Source organism: Dipodomys ordii, unplaced genomic scaffold (assembly GCF_000151885.1).
Source record: "Dipodomys ordii isolate 6190 unplaced genomic scaffold, Dord_2.0 Scaffold97, whole genome shotgun sequence".
NCBI lineage: Eukaryota > Metazoa > Chordata > Mammalia > Rodentia > Heteromyidae > Dipodomys > Dipodomys ordii.
The window spans coordinates 8,551,212-8,568,296 of record NW_012267313.1 but is presented as its reverse complement, the minus strand read 5'-3'; the positions used below and the strand labels follow the sequence as shown (position 1 = coordinate 8,568,296).

Sequence of the window (17,085 nt, the reverse complement as noted above, 5' to 3'; positions counted from 1 at the left end):
CCTAGCGAGCGTGAGGCGCTGGGGTCTATTCTTCCGGAAGTGGTGCAGTGGCTCAAGTGGTAGAGTGCTACCCTTGGGGCAAAAAGGTCCCAAGGTCAGTGCCAGGCCTTCAGGCCCCGAGACCGACTCGGTGGTCATCGAACGTGGGAGGGCACGTCCCTTTGGGTCCTGGTTTCGCGTGCCACACGGCTTCTTTAAAAACAGCTCTAAGCGGTGTCGAAGCTACCTTTGGTCCCGCGTGTGCGTCACTTTCCCGGGAAACTTGTCCCACCTATCAACTTCCTGTCCACTGCTATTGGCTGCCTTGAGGGAAGGCCCGCCCCCTTAAGAAGGAAAGGACCCACGGTTTTAAGCCCTTCTAAAAAGGTCACATCCGAGGGCCAATCAGAAGCCGCGGTCTTCATCTTGGTCCAATGAGATCGTGCTGCGGCCCAGGCCCGCGGAGTTTGACTTTAAGGTTCCGGGACGCGGAAGTGGGGAGGAAGCCGCTGCTTAGTTGCTGTCCAGGCGGAGCTCTACTGTCCGAGTGCGGGCTCTCTACCGCCTGTCCCTCTCTCCCTGCCTGCCACTCTCCACCGCCCGGCCTCCACGTGTGCTCGCACTGCTGGGTCCTGTAACCTGAGCGCCCTGGACTCGTATCAACGCTCTCTGGATGGTTCAGAGGAGCTTCCATAACGCCCCACGTCCCGTGCGCAGGCTGCTGAGGCTCAGTCTCTGGATAGGTGAGCGAGGCCACCCCGCCGGGTGTGGGGAGGGTCGCCGAGAGCCAGCCGCGCGGCTGGACTCGCATGCTCGCCACGTGCTGGTTAGGTGGTTGAGTCGCGTCGCCTGCCGCCATCACTTCTCTTATCTTTAAAATGAGCGCGGGGGATGAGTGGTATCCACTACGTTTGTGTGACGAGGTGGTTTTCATTCTGAGTCAGGCCCTGCCCGCTGTGAGGGGTCCCAACGAGTGCCCAGTGCTGTCAGCTGTCCCAAGTGCCCAGAGCTGTCGGGTCCTGAGGGCTGAGAGCTGTCAGGACAGATCCAGCCACAGTCTCAAACCAGCTCGAAGCCGGTTTAGAACGACTCAAACATCCCATAAAGTTTTAATGTAATTTAGCAGATGAGTTGAAATTTTAGTTAAAATCCCCCTCTCCTCGACTTTCTGATTTTCGTCAAAATAATGATGGCCAGAATTGGTATAATGAAAGGTCTCTTCTAGACGACTTCATACAGCTTAGTGTACTTGTCAAGAGTAATATTTGCTTATTTTTTTTCCCCTGAAGGTACCGAGAAATTGATGATGTTACCTTGAATTTTTTCATCAATGTCTCTGATCTTGAATATCTTAAGAGAGATTCTGGCATATTTTGGTGTTCCCATAGACCAGGTAAATGTCCTTTAATGGTTTAGAATGAATCTACTGTCTTTGTTTTTTGTGTCTTGTTTTGAAAATGGGCTATATGTAAATATTTTTAGGCAAATTTTTTTTTCCACTTAAGTGGAATAAAGATGAGTTTGCAATAGCAGTAGTTGAAATGGAAAAGAAGGGTGCTAAGATTTTTCAGGACCTATTTCCCTCTTAAGTTAAATGTCAATAGAAAATACAAAAGGAATAAAATATATGACATGACCTTCACAGAGTTAGATTGGTTATAGATAAATAAAACTTCTAATTCAGGTAGCTTATGAGCAAGTTTGATGTTTGGGCGTATATAAGATGGCAATTTAAAACCTCACCAAATCTAGAATGAATTTGAGAGAGAGTATCCTCTCTCTCAGGTAATTACAGGTAATCCTGAAATCCTAGCTACTCAGGAAGCTGAGATCTAATAGTTCAAAGCTAGCCTGGGCAGAAAAGTCTGTGAGACTCTAATCTCCAACTAATCAGCAAAAAGCAAGAAGTAGAGGTGTGGCTCAAGTGGTAGAGTGCCAGCTTTGAGTGAAAAAGCTTGGAGTCCTACTTCCATAGCCACCTGAATCCTGGCATTATAGATGTGTATTACCATTCCCAACAATTATTAGTTTGCTTGGACCAAAAGGTGAGATTTTTAGTTGCTGGGAGAGGGGATAACTTTTTCTGAAGAAAATCCTTCTCCAAGGTATTAGGACAGTATTGAAAAGAGAGAACAAATCTTGATGCATTCTTCCCCTCTTCTGTCTCTCCCTTGCTATTTGCTTCCCCTTTCCTCTCTTTTTTCCTATTTAAAAAGAGTTTTCTTCACTTTAATATTTTTAAAACCAGATTATTTAAAAATATATGTAATCGTTCTTTGAAGATATTTTAAGAGCATGCCATACTATATTTTCTTTTTAGAAAATAAATGTTATTACATCTTGTGCATTTCCTTTATTTCTTGGATGTTTAAACAAGTGTAATTAGTATGTTTTAAACTAAGCTTTATTTTTAAATAGGCTTTGCTGACTTGGAAAAATAAAAATAAATATGGATCAGCTCGGAGTATTGTTCGTATTATTGGGAAAATACTTCCTTTAGAACCTTGTCAAAGACCTAATTTTGAGGTAAGTAAGGTGTTGATGGGCTCCCATGGACAAATCCTAGATACTGTTAGCAAGAAGCTAACAGTCTGTCTCTGGAAACAAGTCATTTCATGATTTAAAAAAATTTTTTTGGTGCACATCTTTGGGCTTTCATTCAGGGCTTCTAACTCTCTCTTAACTTTTTTGCTCAATCATTTGAGCCACACATCCACTTCTATGTGGGGTTTTTTTTTGGTGGTTATTTGGAGATAAGAGTGTTGTAGATTTGTCTGCCCAGGCTAGCTTTGAACTGCTATCCTCAGATTTCAGCTTCCTGAGTTGGGAGGAGTACAGACAGCCACCAGTTTCCTGCACCCACCATGAATATTTTTGTTTCTTTACCATTATATTCAAACACGAATAGGTGCAAAGAACACCTGAGATCTTATTTTACTTATTTTTATGGACTATATATCTATATATACTATAGATACATATATATGTACAGTTTTATTAACCAAGGAAGACAATATTGCTACACACTGAGGCTATAGTATAAGATTCCTTGCAATATTTTCTCTTGTTCACAGATTGCATGCTTTTCTTTTGTATATCCTTTCCCCTTTTTTGTTTCCTTTGGATTGTTAATGTATTAATGCCTTTCAGAGCTCTGACTTTTTTCATTTATTTTAGTTGATCCCACACTTGAACTCTGTGGAATCTAATAATTGTGGATCTGTGGTTCCATCTTTTGCTGATATTTTGTGTGTGGCAAATGATGAAGAAGCTGGTCACCTCAGATATCGGTAATTTCATATGCTTCTCTTGGGAAGTGGAATATAGCTATGATCTGAATTCTTGCATGTGCTGAAATTTGCAATGATCATCTTTTTTCTCCCTCTCTGTCTCTGCTGAATCCTACTAATATCTTCCATTTTTTAGAGGTTTTTTTTGGGGGGGGGAGAGGGAGAGGGATTTGAACTCAGGACTTTGTGTCTGCTAAGCTTGAACCATACCTCTAGTCCTTTTTCTCTGATTTTGTTTGAGATAGGGTCTTGCTTTTTGCCTGGGCCATCCTGGGCTCTTAATTCTCTCCCATTTATGCTTCTTGTGGTAGCTAGGATGATAGGCATATGCTATCATGCCCAGCTTTTTTGTGATGAAAAATGACCTAGTAAGTTCCTTTTTTCTGTTTTTTTTTTTTTTTTTTTTTGCATGGCCTGGTCAGGAACTGTAAGTAGGATTATAGGCCTGAGCTATTGGCACCCTAACCAATTTCTTTTAGTATACTCAATCTGACATCAAATCTAAAAAAGTATGATTATTAGAAAGTATTAGAATCATGATGGATGTTTATTGTTTTGTATAGTAGAAACAAAACATTTTTATTTCTATAAAATAAATGCTAGATTTATTTTTACATACTGAACCAAAATTTATATGGGACTCACTATTGTGTACTAGACAGTGGTGTTAAGAAAGCATTCTACCCTCTGTATACGTGGGTTCCATATGGATTCTGTATTCCATATATGTGGATTCAGACAATTCTGGATTAAAACTATTTGAAGAGAAATTCTTGAAAATTCTCCAAAGAAAAACTTTGAATTTTCTATGCTCCTGTTACTGCATTAATCCATGAGAATGGAGTGACTGATCAGCATTGTATGCGATTAATAAGTAGAACTGATTTCAAGTATGAAGGAGATGTTCATAGCTTACTTACAGATTATGATACCATTTTATACAAGGACCTGAGCATCTATAGATTTTGGTGTCTGCAAGGGATCCTGGAATGAATCTCCCATGATATTACAGATTATTACAAAATTAGGATGTATTACTCCTAGAGGGTACTAATTTACATATTAGTACATTCAGATAAGGCCTTTTGTTTGCTAGTGTTCTACTTCAGGTGTGTCCACAGTCTTTTTTTTTTTTTAAGTTTGAGATAAGATCTTGCTACCTTTGCCTGGGCTTACTTTGAACTTGGGATTTTTCTATCTCCCTCGGGGCTTACTTTGAACTTGGGATTTTGCTACTCCCCTACCTTTTGCTTCTTAATTTATTTTTTCAGATAGGATCCCACATTTTTTTCTTGGGCTGGACTTAGACTCTGATTCTCCAAAATATGCTTCCACTGTGGTTGGGATGACAGGTATAAACCAAGATATTCTGCTTTTGTTTTTGGGTTTTTTTTTGGGGGGTGCAGTTTGAATTTAGGATTTGGTTGCTATCTACTACTTGAGCCACTGCGCTGCTTCTGGTTTTGTTGGTTAGTTTGTGGAGATAAGAGTCTCACAGACTTTCCTTTCTGGGCTGGCTTCAAACCATGATCCTCAGATTTCAGCCTTCTGAGTAGCTAGGATTACAGGCGTATTTTCTGAGGTGGAATCTTGTTAATATTCTGACTAGGTTGGCCTTGAACTTCAATCATGATCTCAGCCTTCTGTGTAGTTGGGATTATAAATGTGATTTATAGAATCCAGCTGTGTGTGTGTGTGTGTGTGTGTGTGTGTGTGTGGTGTGTGGTGTGTGGTGTGTGTAATTTTGAGACAAGGTCTCCTTACCTCCTCCAGGCTGGCCTTGAATTTGTGATCCTCTTATGCCTTTCAAGTAGCTAGGATACTGGTGTGTACCACCACACCCAGCTTTGTGTGTGTGTGTGTGGCAGGGGTGGGGGGGCACTTGGGGGTACTGGAGACAAGCTTTTGTACATTCTATGCAAGTAGTGTAACACTGAATTACAATCCCTGTCCCTGCTTTGTTGTCTTTTGATTTTTATGAGAGTTTCTTTTTCTTTTTTTGATGAAAATTTTCCTTGAAAATCTCCTTCTGTTCTTTCTTTATACTCACAGAAAAAGCACATGGGAAAAGGAAGACGAAGAATTTGAATTTTTTCCTCCTTTGCAACCAGCTCGGCTTCACCTGTCACCTGGGCAGAACATGCGCATGGAAAATGATGTACCTGTAAGCAAAGCTGCGATTGAAAAGCTGGCTGCCCTTGAAGATGAGCTAACTTTTCTTCGCTCTCAGATTGCTGCGATTGTGGCGATGAAGCAACTGAGTAGTGGTAGAAATTCTGGTAATTAACGCTGGACTTGTGTCTCAGCTACACGATTCTTCTTTGGGATTTAAGTTAGTGTAGTTTAGAATAGGAACTGTAGCCAGCATCAAATATGTGGCAGGAGGTTGGGTATATAACATCATATCTGAAGTTTATTTAGAATACATTGAGATGTGTTGTGAGGGGAAGGCTTTGGTGTAACACATCTTCTAAGTAAGCCTTTCTAGTTCTTTAGAAAAGAAATGGAGAGTAAGGAAAAGAATTGGAGTTTAAAGAACAAGACAGCAGGGTTGGGAAGGTGGCTCAGTGATAGAGCACTTGCCTTGCATGCATGAGGCCATGGGTTTGATTCCTCAGCACCACATAAGCAAAACGAAAAAATCCAGAAGTGGCGCTGTGGCTTAAGTGGTAGAGCGCTAGCCTTGAGCTGAAGAGCTGAGGGACAGCGCCCAATCCCAAAGTTCAGACCCCACGACTGGACCTCCCAAACCTCCCACCCCCAAAAAAGACAGCATTGAAAGGTATGCACATGCATACATAATATATACACATATCACTTGTATAGTATATGTATATAGCATATATTTATAACATGATTTATTATAGAAATAAGTCATAGTTTATGATAGTTTAGATACAAAAAAGGACTATAATGATATATAAATACACAATTATCAGCTTTCTCACTGTCTTGTTAGGAGTAAATGTGTGGTGAAACTAGTTAAATGCTCTGTGTATTCCTTTCAGGCTCATGCCTAGAGAAGAAGGTGCTAGTTTCTCACTATGTTGATAGAGTGTATGTGTCAGTTTAGTGTTCCTAACCACAAGTTGTTGATTATGTTTTAGCTTTTTAAATGGAGAATGGAGCTCAGATTCTGTAGGAACACTTGTGAAACCACTTTGCTTTCTCTTTAAAATACATGCTGATAATCCCTAATTGGATTAAAAATGAATGTACAGTTTGGCTGGACTCTTACAAAGGGTTCCTGTTCTGATTCTCGTTTTACTTATGTATTTTGTGTGACAGAGAATGTTGCATGAGTTCTTGAACACACTGCCTTGGTTTTAGGTTCCTGTGACTTGAATGAAGACAGTGGTGTAGGAGGGACCCCATCATCAGCTCAACTGAGAGCAGAACCAGATCCATTTCCAAAATCAGCGGTTCCTCCTCCTCCACCGCCACTTCCTCCTCACTGTCCTTCTCTCCAGCCTCCTTGGAGCCCCCCCATACAATCTGGATCTACCGATGTTGGTGACTCAGATATTCCAGTAACTGAAGTGAAAAGGCAGCACTCAAGTATGAAGAAGAACATTTATAATCATTCCCCAGACCAAAGAAATGCTGATGTTCCAAACATGTTGGATGTTCTAAAGGACATGGATAAGGTGAAGCTTCGTGCTGTTGAACGGTAAGTTATAATCAGGGAAAGGTGCTGAAATGCTGTCAACAATGCTTTTAAGGAAATCATGTCGATGTTTTTCTCATTTCTTACTCCTTATCACTTCTGATTGCTCCTCACTGAAATACTCCTTTTTGACTATTTTTTCTATGGCCTTATAATTCTGGGTTTTTTTTTTTTAATACCTTACTATGTAGAGTATCAGGAATATAGTAGGGCCCCTTATCTACTGTTTTCCTTTCCATTGTTTCAGTCACCCATGGTCAATTATGGTCTGAAACTCTTAAATGGGAAATTCCAGAAATAAATAATTCATCAGTTTTAAACTGTATGCTCTTTTGAGTAGCGTCCTGCGATAGTAGGTATTCAGTGAGAACTGAATGAACAAACCCATGAGTGGTTAGCCAAAACATTTTCATGAAAAAAATTGAAAAAGTTCTTAAATATTTAAACTTTTCCTCCCACTGGGAAATTAAAAAATTAAAGTTAAGCTTTTCAGGACAGTGATAGTAAAGAATGCCAGGCTGCAGCAAGGTTGTGGTACAGTCTTAACACACGTGGATTCTTAGTTTTTCTGATTCTCAATTCATACTTTCCTTCAGAGTTCTTATTTTATGACACCAAGTTCTTGAAGACTAATTAGGTTATAATTACAATGCTTATTTTCCTAATGTGATTGTCGACAAGAAGCTAAAAAAATTTAAATTAGTCAATGTTTTTAAAAACCAGGTCACCAGGTGGTAGGCCCATTCATAAGAAGCAAAGACGAAGTTCCCAGTGGGATCCAGTATCTCTAATATCACATGCACTGAAGCAGAAGTTTGCATTTCAACAAGATGATTCCTTTGACACAGGAGATAGATCTTGGGAAGCTTCTCCATTTTCTAGTCCAGAAACTTCAAGGGTGAGCTATAACAATCTAACATTATCTTTTAAGTTTTTCTCAAGCTGTGCTCTTTATGCTAGAACCTTTGCATGTAAGCTTTTTGGCTGTTAATATTCCCATTCTTGTCACTTTTACATGTTTGTTTTCACAGCTTATAAAGCACTGGATTTGAAAAATACAAGTGCCCATTTATATATAGTAGCTTGACCTTGACAAGATCTGAGTGGCCTGAGGCCCATATCCATGAAGCTGTTAAGGTTGCACTGGAATCTCCAGAACCATGAGCCAAAATAAGCCTTTTCTCAGTATAAGCTAATTGCCTTCGGTATTTAATTACAGTACCACAAAGTTGACTAATACATAGTTTAATTTTCTGTTCACTTCTGTGTCCTCAGTTTGGAGTACAGTATTGACTGTGCCCACAACCCACTCTCAGATCACTACATGCTGCTGAGTGAATGAAATCTTAAAGGTTTATCTGCTGCTTGTCTTGCCATATTCCTTGACATCTGAGTACGTTCTATGTTTGCTTTCTTTCAGTTTGGACAGTGATCTAAGGGGGAAAAAATAGGTATGATTCCTGGGAAGAGAGGTGGAGGAATGTGCCACATGTCTTCTGCCTTTCCAAGGCACACATCCTCTGTTGGTGAGGCCTGAGGAAGACTGCGAATTATGTGCTTCTGGAGTTCGGAAGGAAGATCCAGAGTTAACTGGCTACTGAAGAGAGTTAGATCTATGAATTTTTTTTTCTGTGTACTAATATTATTGGTAGTAGAATATATACCTCAGTATTTTAAACCAACTGTGTTTTCCTAATTTAAGTGCCTTTGAATCTTTTAAAAATTGTCAGCAATCTGGTTTACTTGGCTTCCAGTAACCTGGAGATTGTCAAAGAAAATGCAATTGTAATATTTTTCATTAAGATAGCATTCATTTTAATCATATAGGTTTGAACTTCTTCCTGACATAATTCTTAGAAGTACATTCTGACCATTAAGTGCTACAAAATGGAAGTAGAATTTTAAGTTTTGCCCATATTTGCTATGTAAATATATATTCCTGACCTTTGTTTCCTGTGATCCTTACTATGTTTATACTCTGTTCCTTTGTAACTAAACTGTACAATAAATGTGTCATTTGAGCTTGTTTGTGCTTTGTAGCAATTCAAATGCTTGCCTTCTGTTTCATAAAAATCTGACCTTTCTCTGTTAGGACATTCTGTAGGTAGTTCTTTGAGTAGCGCAAATGAAGTATGTGGTTAACAATAGTTATTTTGTTCTTGTTCACCCACATTCCAACCTGTTCTGGAAATCTACATACACAGAAGCCACCGGCACCCCCTGAGAAAGCATTTTAAATAGTATTAAGTACATACTCATATTGGAGATTGAATTTATTTTTAAATTGAAGCCCTCTTCCTCCTAAACCCAGACAGGTCAGGGGAGTGAAGTGTGAGATTTCTCTATCAGATGTGTCTGCTGTAGGTTGGGTTGTCTGGGAGCAGAATAGGTTGGGAGGAGCACGCAGGTGTCTGGGTGTGTTCTCAGGATAAGCATGTGAAGAAGGAATGGGAAAGGAAGGTTTGGGTGACCCAGCAGTTGGGTTTAACAAGCCTTCAGTAGATCCCCCAGTGACCTCTGGTGGCTTTGGCGTTGTTTTCTATCACTTGGATGGTGCTGTTGGGTCTTTACAAGTTCACCTTGACTAGACTTTGGGGTAGGGCAATGACCTTGATGAAAGCTGCGTTGGTTCATGGTTTCCAGGCCTGAGCTGGATTGTAATGGCTCATCACAGTTGATTCCACAGGACACGGATCCAAACACTGCAGAGTCCACTGAATTGGACCTAAGAAGTTGCCTCAAATGCAAAGTCTGCCTTCCAGTGCAGTTAGCGTGGGTAAATATTATCCAAATTTTGTTTTCATGACCCTGCCGTGTGTGTGTGTGTGTGTGTGTGTGTGTGTGTGTGTGTGTGTGTGTGTGTGTGTGTGTGTGTGTGTGTGTGTGTGTGTGTGTGTGTGCAGGGCTTGGACTCTGGGCCTGGGTGCTGTCCCTCAGCTCTTCAGCTCAATGCTAGCGCTCTACCACTTGAGCCACAGCACTACTTCTGGTTTTCTGAGTGGTTTATTGGAGATAAGAGTCTCACAGACTTTTCCTGCCTGGGCTGGCTTTGAATTGTGATCCTTAGTTCTCAGCCTCCTGAGTAGCTAGGATTACAGGTGTGAGCCACTGGCGCCTGGCTTTCTGCCATTTTTTTACTAGGCTAATTTAATTTTTTTTTCTTGAAAATGATTGCATTCATGAAATTGGGACTAGAATGATGTAGAGAAGTATTTGTCTCTAAAGATTGTACAAGGTCTCAAAGCAGTAAGCAGTTTTAATATCCTAGAACAGTAACAGGAGAATCAAGTTGTCACTTCTCTGGACCTCCAACTCCTCCACTGTAAAATGAGGCCAAATGGAATGTACTGAGGAAAGATATCCAATGTCATGTTCTATGGTTTGCCTAATCAGTTCAACTGGGTTGCCAACTAATTGTACCACAGTGATTTGGTCATGAGCTGACCTCGGGTGGGGAAAGGACTGAATTCTGTTGTACTGTCCTTGCCTGTGGGCTAGTTTACCTTGAAGGCTACAACAGTAGTATGTTGGGCGACACCTGCTGTTCCTAGTGCTTCCCATATGTTGCTTCCCTTCAATCCACACAGAACCCAACATGGTGTAGGCTTTGGTTCACTTGGCAGATGAAGATCTAGGCAGAGAGAGTGCTTCTCTAGCTCAGATTCTCATTGCTTTGTTAAGTGGCAGAGCTGGACTCTGAACATTAGGCATATGGACTTTCTAACCTCCATTTAAACCCGATAGGGTCAAATTTATCATTTATTCACACTTTGCATTATTCCAGAAAGTCTTTAAAGCAGTTTATGAAGTTATTTAAAGCATGCAAAAATCATGTTGGTAAGAAACTGAAAGAGGGTTGCCACGTGCAGGTGGCTCATGTTTGTAATCCTAGCTACTCAGGAGGTTGAGATGTGAGGATCATGGTTCAAAGCCAGCACAGGCAGGAAACTCCATGAGACTGTCATCTCCAAGTAAGCACTAGAAAAGCTGGAAATGGGGCTGTGGTTCAAGTGGTAGAATGCTAGCTGTGAGCACAATAGCTCAGGGACACACGCACACGCACGCACACGCACACACACACACACACACACACACACACACACACACACACACACACACACACACACACACACCATACCCCAGAGGAAAAATAAATATAAGTCTGCAATTGTCCATCTATACCACAAGAGGGAAGTATAACACCAAGCACACCTCAGCTAATAACATGTTGCCATGTTCATATGACAAATAATTAGATATTTTAGACAATTGCAAAAGCAGCTTATTAAGTGCCAAAGGGCACTCATGAAGTATAAATATCCACATCCTTGATAGATTACTTTATCATTAGGCTTATTCAACCTGCTCCCCAGCAAAGAGAGATTCTGTAAAATCCAATGATGGAAGCAAACAAAAATTTTGCTTGTTGTTAAACTTCAAGATTGCATTTGGGATTTTCCTAAGTTCTTTGGCTTGAGCTCAACTATTTATTTCACATGAGGCTTATTTTGAATTATATGGGTATAGTTTTTTTTTTTTTGTCTTGTAAGGACTGGTAAATTAAAGATAGTGGATCTTTCATTAGGCACACCATAACTCATACATGCAAATAAATGCGTCTAAAGATATTGTCACACAGTTTAAAGATCACCCTTCCATCATGTTTTTCCCTTGTTCTCCCATGTTGTTTCACAGCTTGGATGTCAGTATTTGGGCCCCTGTCCTGAGGCATAGAGTTAAGATGGTGCCGTGGTCAGTGTGTAAGGATTGTCCCTAGTTGCTCTGTTTGGTGACTCCCACTGAAAACCTTTTCCATTCACCTTACTCTGCTCAGGTTTCCAGCCCTGGTCCTAACAGCAAGTAGCTAAAGGACCTGTGCTGTGCTTATTTATGCTAGTCCTTCCCTGGACTATATATGCCTTCTGTCATTCATAGCCTTGCCGCCTGTACTCAGGTGTTGATGCAACTTAAAGCCCAAGCCCATTCTAACTCTGAGCACTTCATGTTAAACCACCTGTCCCAATGGCAGCTACCTCATCTGAAGTCAGCGGTGTCTTCCATTCTTAAGAGCAGCACACAACTTCCAGTTCCCAAAGCCATGTGGTAGCAAAACCTTGCATATGCAGGAATGTGGTGGCTCTACCACATGGGAGTTCCTACTCCTTCCTCAAGACACCGTTAAAAAAGTGATTTCCCAGAAGCTTTCCTTCCATCTGCCTGTCTCTCCTAGCAGCAGATAAGACCATTTCCTGCTTTGTTTTATATGGAACCATGAACTTTTCTCTGTAGTTATAATTACTTCACCATCTGTCACTCCTCAACTTTCCAACTGGGCTCTTTTGAGCAATTTGAGGGTAGGAACTGTATCTTATTTATCTCACTCTTTTCTGTATCCAAACAACCCTGGCCACTTAAACCTGTTAAGAGTGGTTCTAAGTATATAGGTGATCTCCTAGAAACAACCATTTAAGGGAGGTATTATTAACTGTTGCAGGGAACTTGAACAGAGAACAGAGAACTTGAACTTGAGAGAAGCCACATTTTGAAAGAGTGAATTGGGAGTCTTTATTGGAAAGTTGGTGACCACAGATGGACGCTTGTCTCAAAGATCTGCAGCCGGCCGGACGCGGGTGGCTCACACCTGTAACCCTAACTACCTAGAAGGCTGAGATCTGAGGATCATGGTTCAAAGCCAGCCCGGGCAGGAAAGTCCATGAGCCTCTGCTCTCCAATAAACCACTAGAATACCAGAAGTGGCGCTGTGACTCAAGAGCCAGAGCGCTTGCCTTGAGCTGAAGAGTGCAGAGACAGCGCCCAAGCCCAGAGTTAAAGCCCCATGACTGACAGAAAAAAAAAAAAAAAGACCTGCAGTCCCTCGAATACACTTCACATGGTCAGAAAACAGCCATGAGAGCAGGAGAGGAAAGAAAGAGCAGAAAAGCAATACCAACAAACCAGATCAACTCCAAGGGAGAGCTGAAGTGGGACGCCATGGTGATTCAAGGTGAGCCAGGAGACAAGAGATGTGAGGCATGGCGTCATGGTGCCTGAACTGGTCCAGGCCTGGATAGCATCAGGGGCAGGAGGCAGGGTTGGAAGCACAGGACTGACAGGTCCAATAGCCTATTATCCAAGTCCCTGCTTCTGGCTCCATCCATCACCTGGGGGTGGAACTTCCCTGCCTCTACTATGAAGACAAGATGGCACCAGTTAAACCCAATTATTCCCTATCATCTACCACGTGGCCAAGATGGCACCCATTTGACCCAGTTTCCTTATTTCAAACCAAGGCAGACAGAAAACAGGGTGCGTGGCTGCCATAGCCACTTGTAAAACTGACTCATCTATCTGCCTTTGCCTCATGAGTATCAAAAAAGTACTGATAAAATGTCTTGTGGACCAGACACACGAGACCACATCTTGATAACAAGGATGTTTGCACAGCAAAATGAAATTTCCTGTGATGAGACTGGTACTGTCCTGGGCTCTCCTTTACACTTTGGGGAGAGACCTCCTAATTGAGGCCTTGGGCTTATACATTTCATATAATTAATATCATTACAACAAAATTCATTGTAAAAAGGGATGTAAACAGTTACAAAGCTGCTATGTAACCGCCACCTGCCACTGAAACCTGCCCATCACGGACGTTCTCCCCTGTGGGAAGGATCCTTCACACTTAAACTTTTTTTCCTTCTTTGTTTTTTTTTTGTTTTTTTTTTTAGTCTATTGTCAGGTTTGAACTCACAGCCTGTTAACTGTCCCTGAGCTCTTTTGCTCAAGGCTAGCACTCTACCACTTTGAGCCACGATTCCACTTCTGGTTTTCTGGTGGTTAACTGGAGATATAAGTCTCGTGGACTATCTTGCCCTAGCTGGCTTTGAGCTGAGACCCTCAGATTTCAGCCTCCTGAATAGCTAGGATTACAGGCATGAGCCACCAGAGCCTGATCTAAACCAATCTTAATTTGTCTCAAATACCATTGCTTGGGGCTTTTGAGCTGTCTCACCCAGGCCTGATTCCTTTTGTGGAGCATAATCCACTTTATTCTTTAGTCACTCCTCTTTACTAAACCTGTCCTTCTCTCATTACTCATGTGCGTTTTGCTCAATTCTTTGCCCAAGACACCAAAAGCCTGGGATTACACTTAATCAAAACCTCTATTTAACTGGAGTCTACAGTGGAATTTCTAAGAACCCAACTAGCTTGTCTGAGGCCATTTCTGCTAAGCGTGAGAGCTGGGCCAGCCCAGGATGCCCCCATGGAGCCTGGGCACACGATAGACAATGCAGCCTCTGCGGATGGCCGGTGCAGGAAACAAACAGACCTGACATGACATGTTTAGTTAAAACTACATCCGTTATTTAGTAACAGCTTTTATCCAAGGTTATAAAGCAAGTTACTTTCTCAAATTCTCACAGCCAGGGGTTTAAAGAGCTGGGATTTAAACTGGGACTGCCTGAGGCCAGAGCTGTTTCTCCATGTGTATAGTTTTATTTGAAGTTTTGCAGAAGTCTCAGCCTTCCTGGCTCAGTTGCTCACTCTGGAACCATGCATGCTGGGTCATCCAGGGATGAGATGACCCTGTCCACGCAGAGCAGGATCTGAACAGGGTCATCAGCCAGTCCTCAGGGGTCTGGTTAACATTTCTGACCACACTGTAGACCTGCTGAGCTGGCTCCTTGCTGGGCTCAAGTATTTTTCTCCTCTAGCTTGTTCTGTGCTCTGCCCTGTGTCATGAATCTGCCCAAGAATTGCCTCAGACTCTTTGAGAAACTAGTTCTGTAAGAGTAATTATTTTTTCCTTGAGGATGAATTTAATTTCTAAAATAGCCAACTGAGTACGAAGTCTGATAAATGAGTGAATAATCAGGTGGGATGATATCACAGCTGGCTACAAATTGGGTGTAACTTTGAAGTGATTTAAGTGGGGAACATTTATCTTTTTGTTTGTTTGTTTCAAGGATTGAATTTTGGCTCTGAGGAGTCTTTTAAAGACTAATTCCAAAAATATTTTGAGCGATGGGTACATTGCTGCTATTACCCAGGGGCAGCACTCATTTGATTTCATTGGGGTGCTGGAGTAGAACCTGAGGTCTCACACATTACAGGCAAGTTCTTTCCCACTGAGCTTCGCTCCATTACAGGCAAGTTCTTTCCCACTGAGCTTCGCTCCTAGCTCACAATCCTCATTTTAATTTAGAATATCTGTGAAGAGTGTCAGCCAGTCAAGGAACTATAAAATCATCAATATCACAGATGTTATTTCCCTGCCTTAGACAACAATGCTTCTGTCAGGAATCCCTGACTCATATCTGTGTTCTCAAAGGGATTGGCAGCATCGTGCAGAATGATTTGAGTGCTGAATGGGTGTAGAATCATTCTTTAGCACTTGGAAAAGAATTTCTGTTCTTAAAAGTGATGACAATTTTCAATGTTACAAAGGAAACAAAGGCACTATTTAAAAATGAACACATCAGTAGTGAGTATATAAACATAATCTGAGTGGCAGAACAGGCCACGGAGTACCTTATCCACATAGGAACTGATTTCAGTGTATTGGCTGTGTAGCTCAGGGAACCAGTATGTTTGTACCTTGTATATTATTCTTTTGCAGAGTGAGTGTAGGTGTTTAACACAGTCAGATCTTCTAGAAGCTGTGTGAACCTGTTTAGGCAGCCTGTGAGTATTCTGTGTAAAGTCAGTGTGGGTTCTTGGATCTGTCTGTGGCCATGCAGGTCCCATTCAGCAGGTCAGAATCACTTTATTTGAAGTCAGATCTTGTGTCAAACACAGTTGTGCCCTTTCTATTGTACTTTATTTACTTTCCCTGTGGTATATACCTTTCAATTTCCAGCCTTACACTTGCTAGGCATGTGCTCTATTATTTGAGCCATGCACCCAATCCCTTTTTACATTGATTATTATTATTGTTATTATTTTGATGCCAGTCCTGGGGCTTAAACTCAGGATCTGGGTGTGATCCCTGAACTTTTGTGCTCAAGGCTAGTGCTCTACCACTTGAGCAATATTCTCCAATTCTGGCTTTTTGGTGGTTAATTGGAAATAAGAGTCTCATGGACTTTTCTGCCCGGGCTGGCTTTGAACCACTTAGATTTCAGCCTCCTGTGTAGCTACATTGGTGGTTATTATTATTATTATTATTTGGTTGGTTGTGGGGCTTGAACTCTGGGCTTGGGAGCTGTCCCCATACTCTTCAGCTCAAGCTGAGTGCTCTACCACTTGAGCCACAGCACCACTTCCGGTTTTCTGGTGGTTAATTGGAGATAAGAGTCTCACAGACTTTCCTGCCCAGGCTGGCTTTGAGCTTTGATCCTCAGATCTCAGCCTCCTAGGTAGCCAGGATTACAGGCATGAGCCACCGATGCCTGGCACACTGGTTATTTTTATGTAGAGTCCTGAGCTGCAATCTTCCTACTTAGGCTTTCCCACGTTGGGATTGACAGATGTTTCAACCAGTCACTGCATTTCTTGGTGGTGGTTGAGCTATCAGGCATGTGCCACTGAACCCAGCCATTAGTTGAGATGGAATCTCTCTTGAACTTCTTTCTGTGCCCAGTTGGCAATCCCTCTAACACCCTCCTCCCAAGTAGGTAGCTATGCTTGAGCCACTATACCTAATTTGTGTTCTTATTTTAAAAGGTCAATCACTTTTGTTCTTTGATTGCTTGATAGGCATCACAAAGACTGTGAAGCCTTGGGGTAGGAAAAAATGTTTACATGAGAAAATTAAAAGCATGAATGATTTTTCCTGGAAATCACAAAGATAGTACAAAACATGGTTTCCCTACTGAGAAGATTCTTGCTCAAACCTACATACACTTTGTTTTTAACCATAAAGGGTCATTTCATAATAATTAATTCACAATAATTAATGAGATGGTGAGGTAATGATTCATGTTTGTAAATGTTGTTCTGTTTGTAAGTCTCATATACACAGCATCATTTATCTTCCTAATTGCATTATGAAGTGAGATTGGCTGGAGTCAGAAAAATGACGTGTGTGTTTTTTACCTAAAAAATAAAAAATTAGGGTGGCTCAGTGGTAGAGTGCTTGACTTGCATGCATGAGGCCCTGGGTTCGATTCCTCAGCACCACATAAGCAAAAAGAAAAAAGCCGGAAGTGG

The 17,085-nt window shown here is 41.5% G+C and overlaps 1 protein-coding gene across 2 annotated transcripts; it reads left to right on the top strand.

Moving 5' to 3' along the window:
• The first annotated feature begins 507 nt into the window (after positions 1 to 507).
• Mtfr2 (mitochondrial fission regulator 2) lies at positions 508 to 8,952 on the top strand. Of its 2 annotated transcripts, XM_013026811.1 has the most exons (8): positions 508 to 722; positions 1,269 to 1,372; positions 2,398 to 2,505; positions 3,157 to 3,269; positions 5,322 to 5,548; positions 6,600 to 6,939; positions 7,660 to 7,834; positions 8,357 to 8,376. In XM_013026811.1, the coding sequence occupies exons 2-8, from the start codon at positions 1,310 to 1,312 to the stop codon at positions 8,366 to 8,368; spliced, it is 1,038 nt and encodes a 345-aa protein (XP_012882265.1). In that variant the 5' UTR covers positions 508 to 722; positions 1,269 to 1,309; the 3' UTR covers positions 8,369 to 8,376. The 2 variants fall into 2 exon arrangements, with proteins under 2 accessions (XP_012882265.1, XP_012882263.1); XM_013026809.1 differs by having other exon boundaries at positions 7,660 to 8,952.
• The last annotated feature ends 8,133 nt before the right edge of the window (positions 8,953 to 17,085 follow it).

Excerpts from the sequence above, each read along its gene's own strand:
- Mtfr2 (XM_013026809.1), top strand. The coding sequence starts at position 1,310 with ATGTCTCTGATCTTGAATATCTTAAGAGAGATTCTGGCATATTTTGGT. Across the intron at positions 2,506-3,156 it reads GTCAAAGACCTAATTTTGAG|TTGATCCCACACTTGAACTC; the intron begins GTAAGTAAGGTG and ends CATTTATTTTAG. Across the intron at positions 5,549-6,599 it reads GAGTAGTGGTAGAAATTCTG|GTTCCTGTGACTTGAATGAA; the intron begins GTAATTAACGCT and ends CCTTGGTTTTAG.